This window comes from Trichosurus vulpecula, chromosome 1 (assembly GCF_011100635.1).
Source record: "Trichosurus vulpecula isolate mTriVul1 chromosome 1, mTriVul1.pri, whole genome shotgun sequence".
Lineage (NCBI taxonomy): Eukaryota > Metazoa > Chordata > Mammalia > Diprotodontia > Phalangeridae > Trichosurus > Trichosurus vulpecula.
The window spans coordinates 521,282,006-521,305,754 of record NC_050573.1 but is presented as its reverse complement, the minus strand read 5'-3'; the positions used below and the strand labels follow the sequence as shown (position 1 = coordinate 521,305,754).

The window sequence follows — 23,749 nt, the reverse complement described above, 5'->3', positions numbered from 1 at the left end:
TTGCTGTCCAAAATGGTGAGAAAATCTGATGGCAAGAGAGCTGAGCTGGAATGCCTTTGTTTCGGAAAACAGTGATTGAGTCGGAGGTGAAAGTGAGTGCTATAAGACTAGAATTAGACTTATTCAGTGGAGATGGCACATTACACCCCCTCTTATGACTTCTCATTCCTCATAACCAAGGTATCAATGTCCAGCCTCCTCCATTCAGGGATACTGACAAAGTGGAACTGAACTCTGATTCTAGATGTTTGTAACTTATACTTATGGGGGTACATGTTTCTCTTAGGAAAAGTGGATACACTGTTACCTTTTCAGGAAGAAAAATACAGGGATATGTGGCAAAACTAGCTTAGCTAAATAGTCTCCCTTCCCACTTCATAGACCAGAAATAGAGTATCTTGTTCCTTTTGTGCTCTCTAAGCCTTGGAGGTTGGAGAGAGGAATTCCCCCTGAAAAAAGAGTCCTGTACTTGGCGTGATAGCACCTAAGTTCAAATTGAGCACTTTATGACCTTGGGCAAGGCATTCAAGTTCTTTGTGCCTTGGCTTCCTTTTCTGTAAAATAAATACTTTGGACTAGATTAATTCTAAGGTACCTTCCAGCCTTAGATTTGTGATCCTCTGTCCCTGTGGTTCTCTTTTACAATTCACAGGAGGAAGAAAAAGGGGAGAGAAAATGGAAAGATTTGTATTAACCATTGCAGAGTGAAGTAATCATAAAACCAAACGTATACAGTGATTCCAATAATGTTAACAAAAAGAAGAATAAAGCAAAGTCTAGTAGCTGAGTAAAATTGTAATAATCAATCTTGGCTCCTGAGGAAACATGATAGGAAAATGTACTCCTTCCTTTTGTTGGAGAGGTAGGGAACTATAAGTTCAAAATGTTATGTGCAGAGTCAAATGTGGCTATAGTATTTGTTGCTCTTGCTTTAACTATTTTTCTCTATGGAAGGGAAGATGGAAAGAGGGGGAAGGGTGATAAATGACTGATATTAGAAATGATTGATATAAAGACAAGGTATCAATAAAACCCTAAAACAAACAAACAAACAAGGAAAAGTCTTCCGAAGGACTAGCTAGTAATGAAGGAAGAACCTGGAGATGTAACCTAGAAGGTTAAATGGAACTCCTAAGTTCCAGTTGACTAATGCTCAGGGAGTGACCGTACTAGAGGGAACACAAGAAGCAAGATCAGAGAGTTTCTCTATCCCATCAGAAGAAGGCCCTGTCTCAGGCTGCAGATAAAGCAATGGTTCCTGCCCAACTTTTCAGCCCATTTAGATCATTTGTGAAGAAGAGAAATCTGAAAGCCTCTCCAGAAAGAGGATACAAGAAGTCTTGCTGTGGGGCATGCTTATTTCTTATTCATCCCCAAAATGTTAGTCATCTAAGAGGGAAAGGCTTTGGCCAACGAATAGCTCTAGTCACCTGGTGGGGGAGGGGATGGGGGACCCTTAGTAGAAGAAACTTCAGCCACTGTGGAAGTCTGTTTCTCAGAGAACCCTTGGCTCAGTGTGCTACCACCACTGGGAGAGCAACACTAAAGGAAATTGCCTTGACTTACAATCAGAAGGCTTGGATTCAAATCTCTGCTGAGCTGCTGACCACCTTTGGAAACTACCTTAGTCTCTGAGTCTCTATTAACTAATCTTTGAAATTAAGGGATCATGATAGATGAATTAATGCTATGGTCTCTTGTCTTTTCCAGCCCATATCCCTGCTTAGGATTTACTTCCTGGCCTTAACAGACACTGAGGCAGGATGGATCTGGTTCAAATGCTACTTCTGCCATTTACCTTCATAACCTTGGACAGTCACTTCACCTCTCAACTTTTTTCCTCATCTGGAAAATTAGGGAGTTGGACCAGATCAAAGGTGTCAGACAGATAGGCAGTATGGCCCACTGCACTCTTGAGACGAGAACCAGGCTGAAATGTAATTGGGAGATATTTTAAAATACAATAAAATGGAGATAACATTACATTATAAAACTAAGTCAACATGCAGCCCTCAGGGCTCCTTCTGTATGGAACAGAGTTTGATACCATTGGACTAGACATCCTCGGAGGTCATCTTCCAGCTCTAAAACAAGATGCTTCTGAATGAGTAGGGTTTGTAGTTACTCATTCAGTTACTTCCTTGAAGGTGCTGTTGGAGGCTTTGAACATTAAGCTTAACCTAAGGTCCTATAATAGAAGGCATGTGGGGAAATTTATGTTGCATCCCACAGTCAACATAAAAAGACCTTTAACTGTTCCTGCTACTGACTATGTTTTGGAAACATCTCATTCTAGTTCCATTCACACAGTGAGACTTATAAACAGGGGTATGTATAGAAGTGATATCAAGGAAAACTTAACCTAGACATGTATAGAAAACCAGTAAAAGACTCCATATGCAGTCTGATGCTATGATAGTATGGAACCCCTCAACAACTCTATCTGGTAAAGAAAATTATAAATTTGCTTCAAAATGTGGCTCACTTGGCAGAGGAAGGATATGAAGGGTTTAGACAAATGGTTTTCCCTAGAAGTACAACTACAAATCCATCTGAGCAAACAAGTATTCTGTATCACATATAGTCCAAACGATCTTAGAATACTTGTAGAAAAATAATGGCTCAACATTAAACTCCAATCGGGCCAAGGATACCTAAATACCCATATAATTTTATAAGACCATAAGAGCACTTTTTGTTACAGTAAAGAATTGGGAACAAAAATTAGTACCCTTCAACTGGGGAATAGCTGCACAAATAAGTTGTAGTATAGGAATATATGGGAATATTACTGTATCATAAGAAATTATTAATATTATGTATTCAGGAAAGTATGGAAAGACCTGCATGAACTGAAGTAGAATGAAATTAAAACAATCAGAAGACCACAATAATAACGTGACAGGAAACAAATTTAAAAGACCTCAGAACTCCAACCAAAGCATGGCCCAATTATGACTTCAAAAGATTCATGATGAAACACACAGCCCACCTTTTGGCAGAGAGGTAGGTGGTAGACTAGAAGTGAAGAATGAGAAACATTCTCACACATGGCTGGCCAGTGTGTTGGTTTGTTTTGCTTAATTGTTTCAAGAGAGACCTACTGAAGGGAAGGTCTGGAAACTGATAGTTATGAGATAACAGAATATCCATAAAAACATGCTTTAAATGAACAGAAGAAAAAAATACCAAAGGGGACACAGTAATTTTGTTACTACCTTGTTAAACGTAATATGTATTTCTTTAAGCTACACAACAAATTCAAATTTCCTCATATGATCTCATTCTTTATATGTTGAAATGTTTGTGTTGGTGACTAAGTTCATAATTTAAAAAAAAATTTAAAGATAAAAAGGGGAGCTTGCACAGGGGAGGATTTAAGTTGTAAGACAGGAAGGAAAGAAAATGGAAAAGAAAGGGTAGAAGGGAGAGCACAAGAGGAGGACAGAAGAGAGAAGAACCCTAATACTTCCTAGGACCCAGGACACAGTCTGTTTTCTCATTCCCCTCTTCCTCATTTCCCTTCTCCAATAGGAGACATACAGGTATTTATGGGTGCCCAGTGTCCACTTTTCCTTGTATTGTTGGGACAGCCCAGGTTCCTGGACAGAGAACAGAAGGATGTCAGGCAGAACCTTGGTGTTCTGGCTGAAGTGATAGGATACTTGGCTATAAAAGGTTCTTTATTTGTAAAAAGCCAGGAGGGACACAACAGGTTATGGATCAGCTTTTTAGGCTCAAGGATCTGGGGGGAGTGGACTGCCTTCAGGGGCATCTGGACAGATGCGCTTGAGAGGGGGTGCCCCCTCTGAGTCTTCAGTTTCACCCACAGCTGCCTCAGGCACAGGGGGCACTGGTTCAAAGACTGGGTAAGTTTCAGGAACCTGGCAAGGAGGAACTGGGGATAATTTCTCCTAGATTCCAAGCATATTGCCCACCCCCCTCACCTCCCAGTCCTTCCCACATCCCTCATTCCCTACTGCTCCAAGGCCAGGCCTCCTTCTCCAACCTTTCTCACCTCAGCCTCCAATAACTCAGGCACAGGCTCTTCCTTGGTCAGCATTGGGGGTTCATCTGTCCCACCCATGGTCACACCCCCTGGATCTGAAATAACAAGAAAGCAGGTTATCCCAGGCAACAAGGAGCTAAAGATCACAGTGAGGGAGCCAATGGAGGGGTTGTTTGTGTTCTTACCTCTTTCCTGACCCAGCCTCGGGGGCTGAGCATCTTCAGAAGTCCCATCTGGTGGAGCAGCAGGTGAGGCAGGTCGGCTAGGCTGAGGAGTTCCCCCTGGGCTGGGCTCTGCGCCCTTTTGCAGGGAACCCTCTGAGTGGAAGCTCTGATTGCTGTTCTCATCTGCTGAGAAGAGAGGCTGGGAGGGGTGGGCCTTTGGTGCCTCAGCTTCCTCTGCCTAAGAATGTCCTCTCCCTCCCCTCCCCCCCCAACCCAAGACTTCCATTCTCCCACCCTCCAGGTACCCCTACATACCACTGAGGTCAAGTAAGATGAGGGGACCACCCCCTCTTGGGCTGGCTCCCCGACCCCTCCGCTCCCTGACTCGGGGCCTTTCAGCCCCGCTTCCCACCCGTCGACGTTCCTACAGAAGGGAAAAGAAGCAAAGGAGTTTGAGAGTGGTAGAGAAAAAAGGAATGAATTAGTTGGGAGAGGGAGCAGGAAAGTTTCCCAAGAAGGGGAAGAGAGTCAGACCCTGAAGGAGTTCAGCTCTTTTCAACAAACATTCATTAGGTACCTTCAGTGTTCTGGGAATTGTGGTAAGGCATTTAGGGGATAAAAAAAAAATTTAATTAGAGACCTCTATTATTTAAATTAGAGACCAGCCCTCCAGGAGCTGCCTTAGTTAAGGAGATGGTACACATATAACAATAATCCAAAAGAATATATACTCAGTTCATTGCATACTTGTAAAGACTATTCTATGGTTTGGGGGGAGGGGTGCAGTTGTTACTGATGGGGGCCAGAGAAAGCTTCTTGGCAGAAGTAATATCTGAGTTGAGCTTTTAAAAATGGGTAAAAATTCAACAGGTGAGAAGGGGATGAAGACATTTCAGGTGCAAGAAATCAACAGGAAAGCACAGGGGACAGAAAACAGTCTACTTTGGCTTAAGCAGTCAGTAAAAATGGAAGAAAGCTGCAGGGGGGAGTGTGTAAAGCTGGGTGATGCCTAGTTGTGGAGGGCCTTGAGTGCCAGGCAAAAGAGCTTCGACCTTCAATAGACAGACAACAAGAACCCATGGAAGATTTTGGGCAAAGGAGGGACTTGACTAGATATGGCAGGCTGAGCGGGGAGGGGGAGGGAAAACATCTGGCAGCAATATGAAGGATAAATTTTAAAGGCTATTGCAATAACCTAGGTGGGTTATAATGAGAGCCTGTTCTGGGTGGTGGCAAGTGGAAACAGAAAGGAGAGGACAGATGCAGATGTTACTGCAGCGATAAGATTCATCAGAGCTTAGGAACCTACAGGATATGAGAGAGAAGAATCCAATGGTTAGGGGGAGACTGGGATAGATGGTAGTGACACTGAGGAAAACAGGTAGAGCAGGTGAGAATCTGGTTTGGGGGAAAGACTGATAATGTTACAAAGAAAAGAAAGAAAATGAATAGTAGGGAAGCAAGGATGTCATAAAGGAAACAGAATTCTCTCACCTCCTCATGTGGGTCCACCACAGGCACCCACTTGTAGATACGGAGGGAAGTGTCTCCCACTGTCACCCAGCGTTTCTCCCTGGGGGTGATCCACAGAGCCAGGTCAACCAGAGCCAGATATGTGTATATATATATATATATATATATATATATTCTCTCCCTCTTTCTTCCTCTCTCTCTCTCTCTCACACTCACTCGCACTCGAGCACACACACACACACCTCGCCAACACATAAAAACACACTGTTTTATGGCACAGCTATCTTTGGAGAAGGGGAAAACAGCAGCCTAGTGGGACGGATCTAGATATCCACAGCTTTGAAGGGTGGTCTGTCTGAGACCCTCATCCCACTTCTCTCACCCCATATTACTGCCCCACATCCCTTTCCCTCCTCCCTGTCTCATACCCAAGCCTTCCAGTCCCTGGGCCCCCACTCTCACCATCTCCGGACCTTTTCGATGGTTGCCATCACCTTCTTGATGTCATCCTTGGCCCGGCTCCTGGTCTCAGCCCTCACCGTCCGGCCCGCCATCAGAACTGAGGTGTTGCTTCTCCCGAGGCCCACCTGGCCTGCACTAGGGACCCTGGCTCTGCCCCTCCTGGACTCCCCAGACCCCTTTCTCTGGGTCACTTGATGCCCCTCTCCCCTCGAGCTTCCTCTGCGCCTTGCTCAGTTTTGCCTCTTCCTCCCTTCCAGGCTATCCCTTTCTCCCCCTACCCCTTGTTCACTGGCTTCCTGTTTCCCCCACTTCTCAATCTCCCCGTCTGCTTGTTTCACTCCCTCTCTCCCTTTCCCTCTTGGTTTTCCATCCTGTCTTCCTGCTTTAAAAAAATAAAAATGTTTTTCTCTTTGCTCTCCTCCCTTCCCAGTGCTGTCTGTCGTCTTCCCTTCTCTCTGTGAGTCACTCTTCCTGCCTCCCTCACTGTCTCTCCTTCCCTTTCTTCTGCTCCCTGTCGTCAGTGTCTGTCTCTTCCCTGTCACTTCTCTCTGGCTTCTCCTCCAAGACCGCCCCTACCCCAGCCGCCCCCTAGTCCTGCTCTGGCTTGGGGATTTCCCTGCTGCAGCCAGGAAACCAAGGAGCAGCAGTCCTCTGGACCAGACACTCCGCCCCCATCCTGAGTTGCTTCCCCGCCCACCCTGGCTCCCCCACAGCGCCCCCTGCCCTCCAAAGACAGGACCTGGGCCTGGCAGCAGAGGCAGGGCCACGGCTGGGGGCAGGGGAAGGGGGAGGTTCCTACCCGATTTCGATTTGAGATCCTTTGACTGCCCCCTTGTGCCTGTGGAGTTTCTGCCTCTGTGTGCATGTGCGTGTATGTGTGTATCTGTTGGCAATTATGTATCACTGTGGGCATTAATGCAACTGTATCAAATTGGGGAGCACGCCTTCTACCTGAGCATGTTTGTGAGAGTCCTTCAGAAAACACGTGGCTCATTCTGTACAGCATCTGTGGGTGCTGGTTTAATAGTCACCTAATGCGGTTGTGCCGTGGGTCTAAGTGTTGTTTGTGCATACCTGTGCAGGCGCCCACACTATATTGGATATACTTTTAAAAAGTGTCTGTCTGTCAGTTTGCTTGACTGTCTAATATGACTATCTGTTCAAACATATGGTGGTCCATCTCTTGGTATCTGCACATCCCTGTGACTATAATACAGCTCCAGTGCCACCTTCCCCATCTACCTCTGCAAATCTCTTCCCATTCCTCTGTCCACCCCCAACTCCTGGGGGTAGTTCCCTTGGTGTATCCCCAGGAAAGCTATCCAGTAGGCACATTCTTCAAATTCCAGGGATGCCAGTTCCCTCTCTGAACCCAGGAGTCCACCTCTTCCTTCCCCCCCACCCCCACCCCAACTCCTAGCTTCTTTCCTCTTAACTGCCCTCTCAGAACTCTGACAGTCTCTGCCTGCCCCTTTGCTGTCTGGGTGACCTCACCCAGCAAGGTGACAGTTCTCTGTCCAGTTTCTAGACCAGGAGAAAAGTTGAAGCTCCCTGGGAGGGAACACCCCAAAATCCTTATGATTTCTATCTCCCCAAGACCTATAGTATGTCTCCCAGGCCTTACTCCACTCCTCAGGGCAGGGCTGAAAGGTGAGCTCAGGGCCCTGGAATCTGGGTTTGGGATGAGGTGGGGGGAGTTTGGGGGTGGGCCCTGATTGGTTGATAGTGGACCACGCCCCCTGCCCCCCCCTTTCCCTCCCTCCTTCTTCTCTCTGGGAAGGGGAGGAGGGGGCATGTAGGGAACCGGGACCAGCCAGGGGACGGAGGGGGCCAACATGAGCCAGAGGGAGGGAAACAAGGGTAAGGGACTTCTGGGTCTTGGAAAAATTGGGTCTAGGAGAGAAAGCTGGGAACTGGGCAAGACTGCAGGTTAATAGGAGCAGAGTACGGACCTACAAGTTAGGTGCCCGGAGCTGTAATGTAATGTCTGTGTTCTGGAAAGGACAGCTTAGTGGCTAAAGAGCCAAATGTATGGATTCTGAGAAAGGAAAGGGACCTGATTAGGAAAATAGGGAAGGGCTTGGAGGAAGAAACTAAAAGGTTAGGACTTGAGGTGGAAGTGGGCTGTGGAAATGAGCTGAGAAACTAAATACCTTATATGTTGGAGAGGGGGAAAGAGTCTGGGGGTGAAAGTCTTTGGCAAAAATACCAGCCTCTGGCTGAGGAGTAAGAGTCTCAGAGTCTGAATAGAGTAGGAGGGCCAAGTAGCGACTAGGTGGGGAGTGGGGAGGGGAGGGGAAGGGAACCGAGGTGGGGGAGGGTAGAATGCAAGTAAGAGCTTTGCTTTTTATAAAGGAGAACCAAAGCTAAGCGCTAAGTTACTCAAGTTAAGGGAGGGAGGGTCTTGGGAAGAAAGTTGGGGATCGTGTGTGTGTGTGTGTGTGTGTGTGTGTGAGAGAGAGAGAGAGTGAGAGAGAGAGAGAGAGAGAAAGAACTGAGCAGAAAAAGATACGGAAAGTGGCAAAGGAACCTTGGGTGATAGGTCTTTGGGGCCAGACGTGGGTTAAAGAACTTGGTCACCTTTGCATGCCGCTTCCTTCTTAGTAGTCCTCCCCCTACAGTATTAAGCACCATGTGCCTAGTGTCAGTTAAATTCTTTGCATCCTGGGAAATGTAGTTTTCTCCTAGTCAAGAGTAAAGCGAAGCCAGGATGTGTAGTCAAGTGTTTTCTATACCGTAGCGCAGGAATTCTAAACCTAAGGTCCATGAATTTGTTTTGTTTTAATATTTTGATAACTTTCAATATAATTAATATGTATTTTATTGTATGCATTTAAAAACGTAATTCTGAGAAGAGGTCCATAGGTTTTGCCAGGCTGCCAAAAGAGTGTATGACACACAAAAAAGTTAAGAACTTCTGCCCTAGCAGCTCCCTTTCTTGGCTTTGGGGATGTATACAGTGGGACTAGGATGTAAACTGTTAAGAATTAGATTTTTCTAATCTCTTGAGTAACTGAACTGCCAGTTTAGAGGAGTCTAGGGCCAATTCAAGTTATTAATCAGTCAGATTGTCAGGATTCCTAACTGTAGTTGGTTTTATCAAAGAGTACTCCAGGGTACTACAATACATAATCACCTAGGAATTGTAATTATCCTCAATGTAGACATTCAAGCCTCCCCTCCAGGCCCCATATCTCCTTGCTTCCCTACCTCCAGCCCTGGTAGATCAATTTCTCCTTTCAGATAATTAGGATAGGAGAAGATAGGACTATAGCCCTAATTGGCATAAGTTGAAAATGTGGAACCAAGCTATGAGTTAGACACTAAAAATAGTACGCTATGGGAGGAGGGGAGACCGGTCATGTCAGGGGACCTGGGTTTTGATCCCTCCTCATCCTCCCCTGTCCCCTCCAGTGGACTTACAGTCCCATTCTTCGGCCTCATCTTTCTCCCACCTTGAGGCCAAGATCCGTCAGACCCACAGTCTTGCAAGGCTCCTCACTAGCTATGCAGAGCAGCTGCTTCAGGAATACGTGAGTACAGAGGTGGGAGATGGTGGGGTGGAGAAGGGATGGAGAAGGGTGGGGAAGATTGCTCTATACCCTTTGAATTATTCAGTTTTCTGGGTAAACCCTGGAAAGACCATCTAATCCAACCTCACCCCAATACAGAAGAAACTGAGAAGTGGATAGGACTTGACCAGGGTCACACAGTGAATCAATGTTAAAACTAGGATTAAAATCCAGGACCATAGATTCTCAGGCTACAGTTCTTGATGACAGACCAGGCTTGGCTTTGTCTTAAAGGGTAGGCAGCTTCAGAATTAGAAACAAGGAAGATGAGAACTCATTCCCACACATGTAAAGGAAAATCCACCTCCTGTCAGCTTTTCCATTCAGGTCAAGTTGTTAATCACCAAAAACTTTATCTTTCCATGGCCTAGCAGGCTCCCTCCCACCCCCACCTGCCTCACCACCACCAGCCTCCTCTGACAAGCTGCTGAGTGTTGATGAGACAGAAACATTAATATTGGCACAAGTGAAATTGGTGGAAGGTGGGAGGGCAATATTATGCCATGCATCCAAAGTCAAATCCCTGTGATCCATAGGCTATTTACTGTTAGATTATCACTGTTTTAGAGTGTCTCTGCCATAGGACCTCCCCACTAACACTGACTTGGAAAAACTACAGTGCAAGTGACAAAGAACTAGGTTCTATTTCTACCTCTGCTTACACTTATGTGACCCTGGGCAACTCAGTTATCCCTTCTGTGCCTCAGTTTCCTATAAAATTATTCTAGATTCTGTAATTCTAATTGGGATCCAGCCATGCAAAGGGGAGCATTCCCCTGGGAGGGAGAACAGAAGTCTTTCACCTGTAGAATATTTGGGGGGGTGGAAAGGAAAAATCTTGGGTTATTGATGAGGAGGATCAGTTTCCCTAATGAGAACCCAGCAAGAGCAGCAAAGAGGCTTCACCAAGGCTGGTAGAAAATAAGGTAATTTTATAGCATAGGTAGTTCCTATTCAGAGGACTTGCTCTTGCCTGGGACTTTTATAGAAGACTGGGAATCTGTTGCCTTAAGTTGGATCCTCCAGGGAGGGTCTGTCCAAGGGAAAGAAAAGACTCCTCCTAACACCTCTCCCCACCCTTCCCTTACAGGTCCAGCACCAGGGGGACCCATTCGGGCTGCCCAGCTTCTCTCCCCCAGGGTTACCAGTGCCCGGGCTGAACTCCCCAGCCCCAACTCATTCAGGGCTTCCCACCCTTGAGAGGCTGCAGCTTGATGCAGCTGCCCTGAATTCACTGTCCCCACTACTGGACACCATCCGCCGCCTCCAGGCTGACCTCAACCCTTTTGCCCGTCGGCTCCTCCGACGGCTAGAAGATGCCTCTCACCAGTCAAGGGCGCTGGGGAGTGCTGTAGAGGTTATTCTGGGGGCACTAGGTGCAACCCCAGGGCCCCCAGGGCCCCACCCCATACTCCCTGAATCTCCTGGGGTCTTCCTGGCTAAGTTGTTGGGCTACAGGGTATGTGGGTTGTACCAGGAGTGGGTAAGCTGCACAGAAGGTGACCTGGGTCAGCTGATGCAGGCAGGGCTAGGCTGAGAGAGGAGCCCACCTTACCCCACATCTTCCCCCATGAAGGGTCACCAACTAGCTTCCTTCCCCCTCCATCCTCATCTTTCACTGTCCCTCCACTAGCATACCCCTCCTGTTATCTCCATCTCAGAGCCTCTCAGTCTACTTCATTCTCTCTCTTCTGTGCTGCTCAGCTTTGGGTTGGGCCCTAGGGTCAGTCAATGTTTGCTTAAGAGATCGCTATAGAAGAACGTTCCAAAACATTTACCGAGAGGAGCCTTCAGCCTAATTATCTTTGAAGCCCACTTGGTCTCCTGCATCATCCCCAATTCATACCCTGTCCCCTCAAGGACCTCTGTTGTTCCCCATAGCCCTAGTCCACCTTTTTACCCCTCTATACCTCTTTCCCTTCCTCATTCCTCTAATACTCTGATTTTAACACACAAAGCTAAGAGCTTAGTCTGTGAAAAAGATACCCCTGAAAAAGATTTTTATTTCTGAGAATAAATTAATTTTTGGTAAATTAACAAAATACCCTTCTATGTACAGTTCTTAGAGTCGGGGGATTGGGGTTGTTTCTTGGGATAAATTAAACACAAATTTCAGGGATACAATATAAATAGGGTATTAAATAAAGAAACTGAGAACCCCTAGATGATGGCTTCTTTCACTCAGAGGTTGCAAGTCTTTCTCTTCCTCTCAAAAGTGTGCCGATAGTAGGACAGGAAATTGTCCACGGTGAGGCTCAAAAGTTGCCATTTCAGACAGGAAGTTCAGCCTGCTCACTCCATAACATATTTGGCCTTAAGCAGAGCCAAGTCCCGCACAGCCCTGTCTGTCCACTGTCCGTATTCCCGGGTCACTACATAGCCCCGACATTTCTTCTGAAAGGCAGAGGCTCCAAAGGGTGCAGGGCCAAGAGCATCCACTTCAGGAGGAATGGATACCCCCAGGGCCGCCATGACAGAAGCTATATTGCCCATCAGGCCCTGGGCTCGTAGCCTCGCAGCTGCAAGTTGAGATAGCAAGACAGAACTGTCAGGATTCAGGTCAGCCTGGTCATCACTCACAAGCTGCAGGTGCTGGGCCAGGGCTGAGAAAGCACCTCGGACCTGGACCAACCTCTCGCCATCTCCCAGGTCACGCCACGACACGAAGGGGACAGCTGCGGGGGCCAGGCTGCTCAGCTGGAGCTCAGGGGCTGAGAAGCCCGGGTCACTGAAGGGGCTGCCTTGGTACTGGAGCTGTGTAAATGATAGAAAGTACATAGAGTGTGACCAGGATACTCAAGTCACATAGGGACTTAGGTGGCACCTGGGACAGAGTACAGGACCTGGAGTCAGGAAGTCCTGAGTTCAGATCCAGTGTCTGACACTACCTATGTGACCCTGGACAAGTAACTGCTTGCTTCAGTTTACTCAACTGTAAAATGGGGATAATGCGTTTGTTATAAGGATCAAATGATATAGTTGTAATGCACTTGCCTGGCACATAGTAGGCATTTAATAAATGCTTATTCTTTTAAAAAATATTAATAACTTATAAAATAACATATCTTTTATGAAAATCTTTTGTAAATATTCTTTTATATATAAAATATCAATATATATAAATTATGAATTTATAAATATTCTTTAATAAATGCTATCTTTCTCATTTCAGGTGAAAGGATTTAGGTAATACAGTGCATAGATCACTGGGCCTAGCTAGAATCATAAATGACCTGAGTTTAAATCCAGCCTCAGACACTTACTTGTGGTGTGACCCTGGGAGAGTCACTTAAACCTCTGTTTGCCTCACTTTCCTCAATTGTAAAGTGAGGATAATACCACCTACCTTACAGGGTTGTTGTGAGAATCAAATAAGATAATATTTGCACAGTGCCTGGCAAAAAGTAGGTGCTATTTAAATGTTTATTCCCTTCGCTTCTTTAAATTTCTCCAACCACAGAATCCCATAAATGGAAAAGACCTTAGAGATTATCCAGTCACAGATTCTTAAAGCTGGAAGGGGAATAAGGATCTTCTGCTCCAACTCACACCTGACACGAGAGTCCCCTTGAACAACAGAAGCTGACATCTTTACATCCCTCTCAGGTTTACAAAACCCTACACACACTTCATCATGTTTGATTCTCAATACGGCCCTGTATTGAGGCGCTGTAGATACTACCATTCTTACTTTATAGACGAGAAAACTGAATATAAGGGAGGTAAATGGACTTGTCCATGGTCACACAGCCAATGTTAAAGATGGCATTTAATTGCTGTTCTCATTCTTTTTTTTTTTGATGGCAATTAATGGTTAAGTGACTTGCCCAGGGTCACACAAGTAAATGTCTGAGGCTAGATTTGAACACGGGTTCCTCCTGACTTGAGGGCCAGTGCTCTACCCACTGTACCACCTACGTATTCTGTTCTCTTGTAATTATAAGTCAATTGCTTCTATTACACAAACTACAGGCTTCTGCTTAAAGACCTCTCACGATGGGGAACTTGCAGAGGCAGCCAATTCTTTTTTTTTTGGATGGCTCGAATTGTTAGACAGCTTCTCTTTCTATTAAGCCTAAATTTAATATTTTGCCACTTCTACCCTCTGGGAGTCAAAGAGATAGTCTAATCTTTCTTCCACATAACAGCCCTCCAAAGAGCTATTAACCCCTAACTCCACCCCAATTAATATGCAAAATCTGTGTTAACCTTCAGTTTATAGAGAAGGAATCCAGGCACCAGAGGGGGGCAAAAATGACTTGTTCACACATTTAATAGCAGAGCTGGGAACAGAATCAGAGATGTGCTGGTAAATGTTTAACAACCAGCTTTGCAGGAAAATAAATGTAGGAGTGAGCACTTTTAAATTTAATCTGCACTATTAACATCACATCCAACATTTTCTGAAGTCTAGACAGTCAACAAAACAAGTTGGACTCTGATTTGTATCTATGTGCCAATTTCTGAGGTGTAGATACACACACCAAAAATTTCATCTTGGGAGCTGGTAGGGGCTGGCTCCAATACACCCCTGACTAAAACCCAGTTCTTCTGACTCCTAAGCCACTGCTTTCATAATCTCCCTGGTAGCTCTTGAGGCAATAGTAAAAATTACAATAATTTGCATTTATATGGGACTTTTCAAGATGGAGTTGAGAGCTTTCTTTGTGTTCCTTCCCTCAGTTTCCTATTTCCAGAATTCCCTTCCTTTCCCCTGCTGAAGGAGGCTTCTCCTTGACATCACTGGCTTCTCCCCACCGGGAAGAGCCTCTTTCCTGCAGCCCCATCCTATCTCCAATGTAAGAACCTCCCATCTGCCCAGCTGTTCACGATCACTCACGTAAGTTTGCAGCAGCACCGATGCGTTCTTCTGCATGTAGAGGGCCAAGTTATAGGCTTGGTTGATGGAGGCAGCCAGGGATACCGGGGCACCCAGGACAGAGGGTGCCAGCAGCAGGGACAACAAGCAGAGGACAACTGGTTGAGCTACAGGAAAGAAAATCAGAGGCAGGTCTGAGATTTCTCTGTGAGGATTCAACCTCCATTTCTTCAGAAGGCAAGAACCTTGTCCTATAAAAATTCCCAGCAGATGAAGAGAAAAAAAGACAAACCCCAGTCAACCAGGCCCAAAGCACACATCAATGTGTGGATCTGGCCCCAGAATTCTTGGTCCGATTTCTTAGTCTAGATCCTAGGTTCCTCAGGTCCTATGATTCAGGACTTCTGTCCTCCACAAGTTTCAGCTACTTACCTAGTGAGTTGGCCATACTTGTTCCTTTGCCGTCCCTTAGGTCTCCTTAAGTCCCTGGGGCACCTGTTCTCTCTGGCCGACCCTGAGGTTCTTTATATACCTTTTATCCCTGAGGCTTTGGACAGGACAGGCAGAGAACCACACCCTGGAGGAGGGAAGAAAAGGGGTGGGGGAGCCCAGGAAGCAGGAGTGGGAATTGGATAGAGAAGAGGGTGGCATGAGAAAAGGTAAAGGAGACTGTAGTGTAATACAAGGAAAATTAGGAACCCCTGAGAAACCCCTAGCTACTGACAAGCACCCCCAGAAACAATGGACTCAGATATCTTTGGCATTTAGCAAACCCCCTGGGACTCCATGACTCCACCAAGGAATATCAATAGATAGGACCATCCCACCCTGGGGCTCCGTGACTCCACCAAGGAATGTAAATGAGATTATCCCACTAGTACCATAACCTGACTGAATCTTTTGATCAGCCAGGACCTTTGTTCCAGTTCTCCCCCACCCTGCACCCCCACATATCCTATATAAGCCAAGCTGTCACCCCAACACATTGCCATTGATTTGTGGTGCAGTACCCCAATGGCCGCCGGCTAATAAATTCTCCACTTAAAACTTATACTCTGTGGTGTGTCTCGCTCTCTTCGGGTACAACATTTTGGAGGCCCCAGCGAGATGAGGCGGTATTACGTGTTACCACCCTGGAGAAACACACAGAATTCCAGACCTCAACAGGGAGTCTCTGCCCCCCATCCACCTTCTCTCACTTCAGAGGGCTGGCTCCTGGGGATTTCTTTACCTAGGACTCTGATGTGGAGTGATGGTCTTGGAGAATGGGCTCTTTGCTGACCTGTCCCTTTTTGGTCTATGGAGAATTCTGGTTTTCACACCTCTAGAGGGAAGGTTTTTCTGGTTTGGTTTCTGGTTTGGGGCTAGCCATTTGGGTCTCTGTTATCATGATAAACCCTGACGAGGCTGTGGTACAGAGTTAGGGGGGCTGGGATGCCACCCTTCCTATTGGGGTGTGGGAAGATTGGGGTGTTTTCCTTGAAGAAGAAACCTGGTTTATTTTCTTTCCTCTGAGGGGACCTGCTTAGCCCCAGTTAACTCATGCCATTGGTTATCTGTTTTGTGTTGGGTGTGGGAAGATTGGGGTGTTTTCCTTGAAGAGGAAACCTGGTTTATTTTCTTTCCTCTGAGGGGACCTGCTTAGCCTCAGTTAACCCATGCTACCGGGTCTGTTTGAGGTGTGAGAGAGGTTGGGGGTCGTATCTTTGAGGAGGAAATTTTTCCTCTGAGGGGACCTGCTTAGCCTTCAATTCGATCCACACCGTGAATTTTGTTACGTTTTGAGTTTGTCTCTGTTCGTGTGTCTATGTCAAAATTGTGAAACGTCGTTTAAAAAAAAAAAACTGAAACATAGGCAGCCAGAGATATCAGGCTGCCACTAGGGAAACAGACTCCCTTCCTTGTGGCTCCCGTTTGGCCAACGTGGAACTACGGGGAATGGGTTAACATTTGGCAAATTCTGGGTTTTAAATTGTTAAAAGTTTGGAAATTGGTTAGTTGAATTTGGGAAGAAAGAACTCCTGAAATTGTAAAGTCATTCCAGGAGCTCACTCTTGCTGAAACATCTCCTCCCAATGAATGCCTTCTGGCTAAAACCTCCGTTAAAGTCTTCAGTGGGACTCTCGCATTTGTCTTAGTCCCTGATGCCCTTAGATTCAAGTACAAAAGAGGTTTTTGGGAGTGAGCAAGGGGGTGAAGTTTACTTGAATTACAATCATTGAGATCCTTTCACTAGGGCTGAAGTAGAGGTTAGAGCAGTTAAATCAAACTCCTCTCCTCCCAGATCAGATTAGAAGAGAATGCAGGAGAACTGTAGGGAAAAACTTAAATCGCCCTCCCCACCGGGCAAAAGGAGGAGAGGGACAGAAATTCACAGACTGACAGTCAGTCCTGTGCCCCTGGGTACCTTTGTAGCCCGTCCTTGTGGTAAAGTTTAAAGGTAAAATTTGTGAAAGAGACAGATAGAAAACCTGTATAAGGAATTTAGGGGGGTTGTAGAATAGCAGCTTGAGACTACCTGTCTAGTCAGGAGTCCGTGTGCTCCTCTTGGCTGCCATGTGCTCCTGGCCACACCCTTCCCCCACCCTCCACATTGAAGGATTATCAGAGCTGAAGCTAAAAGGAAACTTGCAAAGAAATAGGGCTGGTTAGTTAGTGCTTGGAAGGGTAGGCTCCTTGCCCTCAAGGGGCTGCCAGGCCCCACCTAGGGAGGAGCCCTTAGAAAACTAAAAGGGATTTTTCCCCTTTATCTGAGACCGCAGGCTGAAGGGGAAACTGAGAAATACTTTAGCTTGGTAAAAAAGAATGAGTGGGAGAGTTGCAAGCCGTGTGCTCTCAAGGACCACTCCCTCTTTATCTTCCTTGGAAGTCCGAAAAAAATCCTTTTAGGCATTTTTGTATAAGATGAAGCTTGGAAAAAGTGGGTGCAAAATTAAGTTTCTCTTTCTTTCATAAGTTCATTCATGGCTAGGCAAAAGTTCCTATACCTGGGCCAGTGGTAGTGGTGCTGAAGAATATACAGCTAAATAAAGTGTATTTGGGATGTTAATGTATTAATATATGTGGTACACGTATTTATATATTAACGTATTAATATATAATATCAGAAGTAATAGGACCAACAATTCCTACATTGTATCTGGAAATGCAATTGATGTCATCTGAAATTTGTTGTTTCTGTATTTCTAAAATTATACTGTATTTTAATTTGAGCTTGATATATGTGAATTGGATGCTTTTAAAGGATGTGATGAAAAGTTGGTAATTTTAAACTGTCATATTTGGTTTAGAAATGTATCTACCTAGGCTGAAATGAGTAGTTCAAATTTTACATACATAATAATGTTTAGGGCATCATTACATTTCTATAATATAAAAATATTTTGTTAGAGTTGCATTAGGTTAAGAAGTTGGACAATTACTGTAACCTAAACATTTATCACCTCCAAGTTTTGTCTGGAAGTTCAGTTGAAATTGTTCTTGTTATAAATCAACTATTTTGTTAAAATGTGGTTTTATAAACAGTAACCTTTTCTTTTTCAATGCAGAGAGTATTGGGCCTTAGAAATTAAAATGTTACCACTAGTGGTTATGAATCAGATTTGATTTGCTTATCCAACTCAGTTATGATCACTAGATTGGTAATTAATTGGAATCTGTTTCAAGTTTTAAATACATGATAATTGCTTGTGGTGTACTTATTTCTAAGTTTGTTATTGAAGAGGTAAAAGGTTGAGAGGTGCTCGACACCCCAAAATATCGACGCACCGGGTCCTGCCGAAAGAATTCGACTCAAGCCTTCTCAGCCAAGGGAAAAGACAAAGTTTATTAGGGATTCACCACAACAGGCTGTCTTAAGAAATCCCCCCACCTTGTGACGCCTGTTTCCACAAGCGGGCCAGATTCAACCTACTGAATTAGATTGAATCTGAGCACCTTCATGGAGGCAAGATGGAAATTGTATACACAAAGATTGTAGGAGGGATTGAGGGGTGGTCTGGGGTGACTAGAGGAGGGGTTTAGGGATGGTGTTGAGGGGAAGTCTAAGGAGGATAAGGTGGGGTAATGGGATTCAGGGTGGGAAGTAGCTGAAGGCATGGATACTGATATATCAAGGGTGGGGAAGTAGCTGGACAATAAAGGGTAAGGGTAGGTAGAGATTTGGGCCTAATGATGATGTGAGGCTTGTGGCCTTAGGGGAAGGCCAGATCCAGTTGGAAGATTCAAGGACAGTTCAAGGGGGCTCCCAGAGACTGTATTCCAGATTCAAGGGGGTTCCCAGAGACTGTGCCCTCATCACCACCCTTAAGTTAAAATTGTCTGAGAATTTCTAGATCTGAACCAGAGACGCGGAACTCTCTTTTACTATCAAGGGACCGGATAACTACAATCAGGCATCTGGGATTTTAAAATACTGCTTTAAGGAGCCAAGATGGCGGCTGGTAAGCACGGACTAGAGTGAGCTCCGTACCCAAGTCCCTCCAAAAACCTATAAAAATGGCTCTGAACCAATTCTAGAACGGCAGAACCCACAGAACAGCAGAGGGAAGCAGGGCTCCAGCCCAGGACAGCCCGGATGGTCTCTGGGTGAGCTCTATTCCACACGGAGCTGGGAGCTGGGAGCTGGGAGCTGGGAACGGAGTGGAGCAGAGCCCAGCCTGAGCGGCGTGGACGATCCAGACCGGAAGCCGGGCGGAGGGGGCCCTAGCGCCCTGAATATGTGAGCTGCGGCAGTTACCAGACCCCTCGACCCACAAACACCAAAGACTGCGGAGAAGGTTAGTGGGAAAAGCTGCGGGAGTGGAAGGAGTTCGCGGTTCGGCTTCCAGCCCCGGGGGCAGTGGAGGTGGGGCAGTTACAGCTGTTGTTACTTCCGGCTCCAGGCCCACCTGGTGGGAGGAATTAAGTGGCGGATCACAGCAGGGGTGCACAGCCTGCCGAAGATCTGAGCCCAGTCTGGACTGGGGGTCCTTGGGGAAGGAGGAGTGCTGGTGTGGCAGAGCTGGCACATCCCCCCCAAACGTAGAACATAGAACTCTGTAATCTACAAGCAGTCATACCCCACTGAAAAACTCAAGGGTCAAGTTAGTTGGTTGGGAATATGGCCAGGACGCGAAAACGCGCCCAGATTCAGTCTCAGACTTTGGATTCTTTCTTTGGTGACAAAGAAGACCAAAACATACAGCCTAAAGAAGACAACAAAGTCATAGAGCCTACAACCAAAGCCTCCAAGAAAAACATGAACTGGCCCCAGACCATAGAAGAACTCAAAAAGGATTTGGAAAAGCAAGTTAGAGAAGTAGAGGAAAAATTGGGAAGAGAAATAAGAAGGATGCGAGAAAACCATGAAAAACAAGTCAATGACTTGCTAAAGGAGACCCAAAAAAATACTGAAAAATACACTGAAGAAAACAACACCTTAAAAAATAGACTAACTCAAATGGCAAAAGAGCTCCAAAAAGCCAATGAGGAGAAGAATGCCTTGAAAGGCAGAATTAGCCAAATGGAAAAGGAGGTCCAAAAGACCCCTGAAAATACTGCTTTAAATGAACATTGTGCCTGTAATTTAAAGTTACTTTGTATACAAAATGTGCAATTAATTGCTGGAATTGAATCAGAAACATTTTTGGCTTTGTTAAGGATGGTTTGTGAACTATTTGTGAATGCTATCAAACAGACATGGCATGGCTAAAAGTTTATGATGTTATATATGACTGTTAATAATGATTGCATTACTTTGTATGGTTCAGGTTTAAGTTTTCTTGTTATCCAATTTATGAATATAAAACATGTGACATGCAAATCTCCCCCTCTATTGTAAGTCATCTAGGTAATTGGTCTGTACCTGACCCAATGTAATTGTGCAGTTTGTGAATTATGGGAAAAACTTTATTGTAATTGTTTGGACTCAGCCCTGCGTGGCTGGGACCTATGTTGTGTTTCTTTTCTTACTCATCAAATTACATGCGTTCTGGGAACCCCGTGTGAGGAGTGGACATCTGGGCCTATAGGAGATCTCGCCCTGCGGTTCTAAGAGCCTGAGAGGGACAGCATAGGATGCAAATGGCTTTCTCACGGGATCCGGAACCAGAACCTGAGCAAAGACCTGTTTTTTTCCCTTCTGAGTCCCTGTGTTCCCAAAACTGTTTTCCTGAATTTTTATTATGTTCCCTCTGCTTACTTACAATTAGTTTACAATTTCTGCCCATCCCTGGGGATGTCCAAATACAGAAAAGGGAAAACCTGACTCCACCTAGATAGGGATTTTATTATTGGATTAATTGGTCCTTAGGCGAAACTTTCAGTTTGCCTTTGACCAAAAAGGGGGAAAGGTGGAATGTTTTTTACCATTTTTTTTTTAATTTCTGGAGTACAGTACCCAGGGAAGCTCCTTGGACTCTCCTTGAGTCTTCCAACTAGGTCTGGCCTTCCCCTGGGGCCAACGACCTAGCGTTCCTTTTATTGTCACCCCTGCTTAGCGTTTTGGTTGGCCTCCTAATTTTTATTGCTATGCCCCATCAGGTCTTTCCTTTTTCAAGGATTTGAAACCCCCCATGAAAAAAAAAGTGGGGAATGTAATACAAGGAAAATTAGGAACCCCTGAGAAACCCCTAGCTACTGACAAGCACCCCCAGAAACAATGGACTCAGATATCTTTGGCATTTAGCAAACCCCCTGGGACTCCATGACTCCACCAAGGAATATCAATAGATAGGACCATCCCACTGAAGGATAACCCAGGCAGACCCTTTCTAGCAGATGTCCCTGGGGCTCCGTGACTCCACCAAGGAATGTAAATGAGATTATCCCACTAGTACCATAACCTGACTGAATCTTTTGATCAGCCAGGACCTTTGTTCCAGTTCCCCCCACCCTGCACCCCCACATATCCTATATAAGCCAAGCTGTCACCCCAACACATTGCCATTGATTTGTGGTGCAGTACCCCAATGGCCACCAGCTAAACTCTGTGGTGTGTCTCGCTCTCTTCTGGTACAACCGTAGAAGGTGAGAGATGTCATGGGAAGAAAAGTTTGGGGGAGTCAACAAAGATGAAGAAACAGAGAGAAGGGAAGGGGGAAAAACAGAGAAAGAAAGAGGGTGAATGGGGGGGAGGCCAAGGAGAGCCCAAGGAGAAAAGAGTCTGGGAACAGGCAGGTAAAGAGGCTGCAAAGGGGTTCCCCAACAGCATGACCATGGCCCCCAACCCTGCTTTCCCTGGTTCCCCCCACCCTTCCTCCATTGCCTGGTCTGTAAAATACCAGAAGCAAGGGAGGGAGAGGGCTGAGGGCGGGGAGGGGATTATGGGGGACAATGGGGCTGCCCCGATCCCTGCAGCTCCGCACGTCGTGAGATCTGGTTTCCCCCAGAGGCGGCTCCACTCCGCCCCTCAGCATAGGCTTCCTCTGTCCTTCAGCACCCTCCCAACCCTACCCCCACCCCAACCTTGGCACCCAGCAAACTAGGAAGGCTATTGGCAAGGAGAAGAGGGCAAATGGGTTCCTGGAGGGCAAGAACATCTGGATTCTGAGCTGGGAACAATTATTCCACAAAAATTCACCAAATACCTACCATGTGATTCCTATCTACTGTTGGGGATACAGAAATACAGCACGTATAGCGGTCCCCTAATAACTTGAGTACTAGGGTAAAGCAGCTGGATCCCTGGAACAGAGCAGTGGTTCCCACCCTTTAGGTTACAGGCTGAGAAGTTGGGGCGGGGTCAGTAGAGGGGGAATTTGTCTCTGAATTACTACAAGGGGTCTGAGACTCAACATGCACATCAAACCATGTCATTTTTATCTGTTTAGCAAGCATGCTATAACATCTCACACATATTACTATTTTTCAAATATATGTGTAGTTCATTGTGATTAATAAAATATAAATTCACTGGCATGTCATTGGATGTAACCTTTTGTTATCATGTATTTTTTCAATCCACAGATATTATTAGTACTACTATCAGGAGTTAATGTTCTGTCATTTGACAAGAATTGTCATATTAGAAAAAGCCGGGAGCCATTGGGGGAGATCTTGCTCTCCTAGACCCCTCCCTGATCCTTAATGGGTCCTGTGTTCATTTGTCACCCATTGCCCAACCTCGGAGTCATCCAGTGCCTAGCCCACCACCCTAAACCCATCCAGGCTTTGGGACCACGATACTGTCCCATCCTACCTGCCCTGAGGCCTCCATTGCTGGATGGAAAGGGAGGAACAGCAGCCAGCTGCCTGGGACTTAGAGATACCAGCTTCCTGGGGTCTTGGGGCTGACAGGTCAGGCCAGGGAGTAGAAGTCTAACTGGAGAATCAAGGACTTCAGAAAAGTCAGGGCAAGAAAAAGGTGACTTGGGAACCAGCTTCAAGATGGCAAGCCAGGTGCAAAAGCATGGATAATATACTTGGAAGCTTATGTGAATCCAGATATCTGGAGAAGAGAAAGGGCTAGGAGATTGCTTTGGCCCTTTGGCAAACAGGCCTCTTGCTGAGGGGACTGTATGGGGGTGTAGGTGATGTCAGGGGATTAGCTTGGACTCATTGAGAAGGCTCAGTGAGGCGTGGGGCTGGCAGGAGGGGGAAGGAGGCAGGAACCCGATCTGGGACCTATTCACAGGTGAAGGGTATACGTGGAGCCAGGAGGGGAGGGGGCAATTTAGGGTGCCTGGCTACAGGTTATTCATTTGGTGATCTGGACGTGATATTCCTCCCCCACCACATCAGCACCCCTCTTTCTCATGTCTTAGGTCTTAAGATTCTTCCTCTCTTCTCTCTCTAGGTCTTCTGGAATTTCTCAGACCTTATTTTCCCTCTTCTAAGACCTGTTCTCACCTCTCTCTGAGACTCATCTTTACCCCCTTTCTCTAATTTTCATCTCTCTCTCCCCTTTTCTAGGTTCCATTGTATCCAGGCCTATCCCACCCCCTTGCCTCCAGTTTTATTTCCATTCTTGTGTCTCCCCTGGTCCCAGAAACTCTTTTCCTGTCCTCTACTCCCTCCCTCAGTAAAAGAGATCGTCCCAAGAAAGCTGAGACCACACAGATTCTCAAGAAACCAGATACCCCGTCTCCCCCAACCTCTCAAAAAAGGCAGTGCTAATGATGAGTCCTACGTGTTGTTTTCAGTGTTCATAGATTTAGCGCTGTAAGGGACCTTACAGGTCACTGAATCCAACCCCCTCATTTTATGGGGGAAGAAACTAAGACACAGAGAGGTTAACTGACTTGCCTAGGATCACACAGCTACTGATTGT

At 45.9% G+C, this 23,749-nt stretch overlaps 3 protein-coding genes across 5 annotated transcripts in view; 1 reads left to right on the top strand and 2 right to left on the bottom strand.

Annotated features, from left to right (window-relative positions):
* Window positions 1-3,217: 3,217 nt before the first annotated feature.
* On the bottom strand, window positions 3,218-6,826 carry BCL7C (BAF chromatin remodeling complex subunit BCL7C). Of its 3 annotated transcripts, none has more exons than XM_036739433.1 (6): window positions 6,109-6,826; window positions 5,668-5,746; window positions 4,489-4,597; window positions 4,195-4,356; window positions 4,019-4,104; window positions 3,218-3,884 (listed from the first exon to the last, which is right to left on the bottom strand). In XM_036739433.1, the coding sequence occupies exons 1-6, from the start codon at window positions 6,198-6,200 to the stop codon at window positions 3,738-3,740; spliced, it is 675 nt and encodes a 224-aa protein (XP_036595328.1). In that variant the 5' UTR covers window positions 6,201-6,826; the 3' UTR covers window positions 3,218-3,737. The 3 variants fall into 3 exon arrangements, with proteins under 3 accessions (XP_036595328.1, XP_036595313.1, XP_036595320.1); XM_036739418.1 differs by having other exon boundaries at window positions 3,323-3,602; window positions 6,109-6,502; XM_036739425.1 differs by having other exon boundaries at window positions 3,541-3,884; window positions 4,195-4,359; window positions 6,109-6,502.
* A 1,034-nt stretch (window positions 6,827-7,860) lies between these two features.
* LOC118829284 (cardiotrophin-1-like) lies at window positions 7,861-12,015 on the top strand. The gene is made up of 3 exons (XM_036736292.1): window positions 7,861-7,968; window positions 9,523-9,641; window positions 10,771-12,015. Exons 1-3 carry the CDS (start codon window positions 7,944-7,946, stop codon window positions 11,215-11,217), a joined length of 591 nt encoding a protein of 196 aa, XP_036592187.1. The 5' UTR covers window positions 7,861-7,943; the 3' UTR covers window positions 11,218-12,015.
* Window positions 11,973-23,749, bottom strand: part of LOC118841154 (cardiotrophin-2-like) — a 28,119-nt gene continuing 16,342 nt past the window's right edge. The window contains exons 3-4 of the mRNA XM_036748552.1: window positions 14,521-14,704; window positions 11,973-12,434 (exon numbers count right to left, since the gene is read on the bottom strand). Of these exons, the coding sequence (XP_036604447.1) occupies window positions 11,973-12,434; window positions 14,521-14,704 (646 nt within the window). The remainder of the gene's footprint in view (window positions 12,435-14,520; window positions 14,705-23,749) is intronic.

Bases quoted from the DNA above. Each gene is read 5' to 3' on its own strand.
- BCL7C (XM_036739418.1), bottom strand. From the start codon at position 6,200: ATGGCGGGCCGGACGGTGAGGGCTGAGACCAGGAGCCGGGCCAAGGAT. The intron at 5,747-6,108 runs GTGAGAGTGGGG...GATCACCCCCAG, and splicing joins ATCGAAAAGGTCCGGAGATG to GGAGAAACGCTGGGTGACAG. The intron at 4,598-5,667 runs GTGAGAGAATTC...TCCCTTCTGTAG, and splicing joins TGGTGGACCCACATGAGGAG to GAACGTCGACGGGTGGGAAG.
- LOC118829284 (XM_036736292.1), top strand. From the start codon at position 7,944: ATGAGCCAGAGGGAGGGAAACAAGG. The intron at 7,969-9,522 runs GTAAGGGACTTC...TGTCCCCTCCAG, and splicing joins CCAGAGGGAGGGAAACAAGG to TGGACTTACAGTCCCATTCT. The intron at 9,642-10,770 runs GTGAGTACAGAG...CTTCCCTTACAG, and splicing joins AGCAGCTGCTTCAGGAATAC to GTCCAGCACCAGGGGGACCC.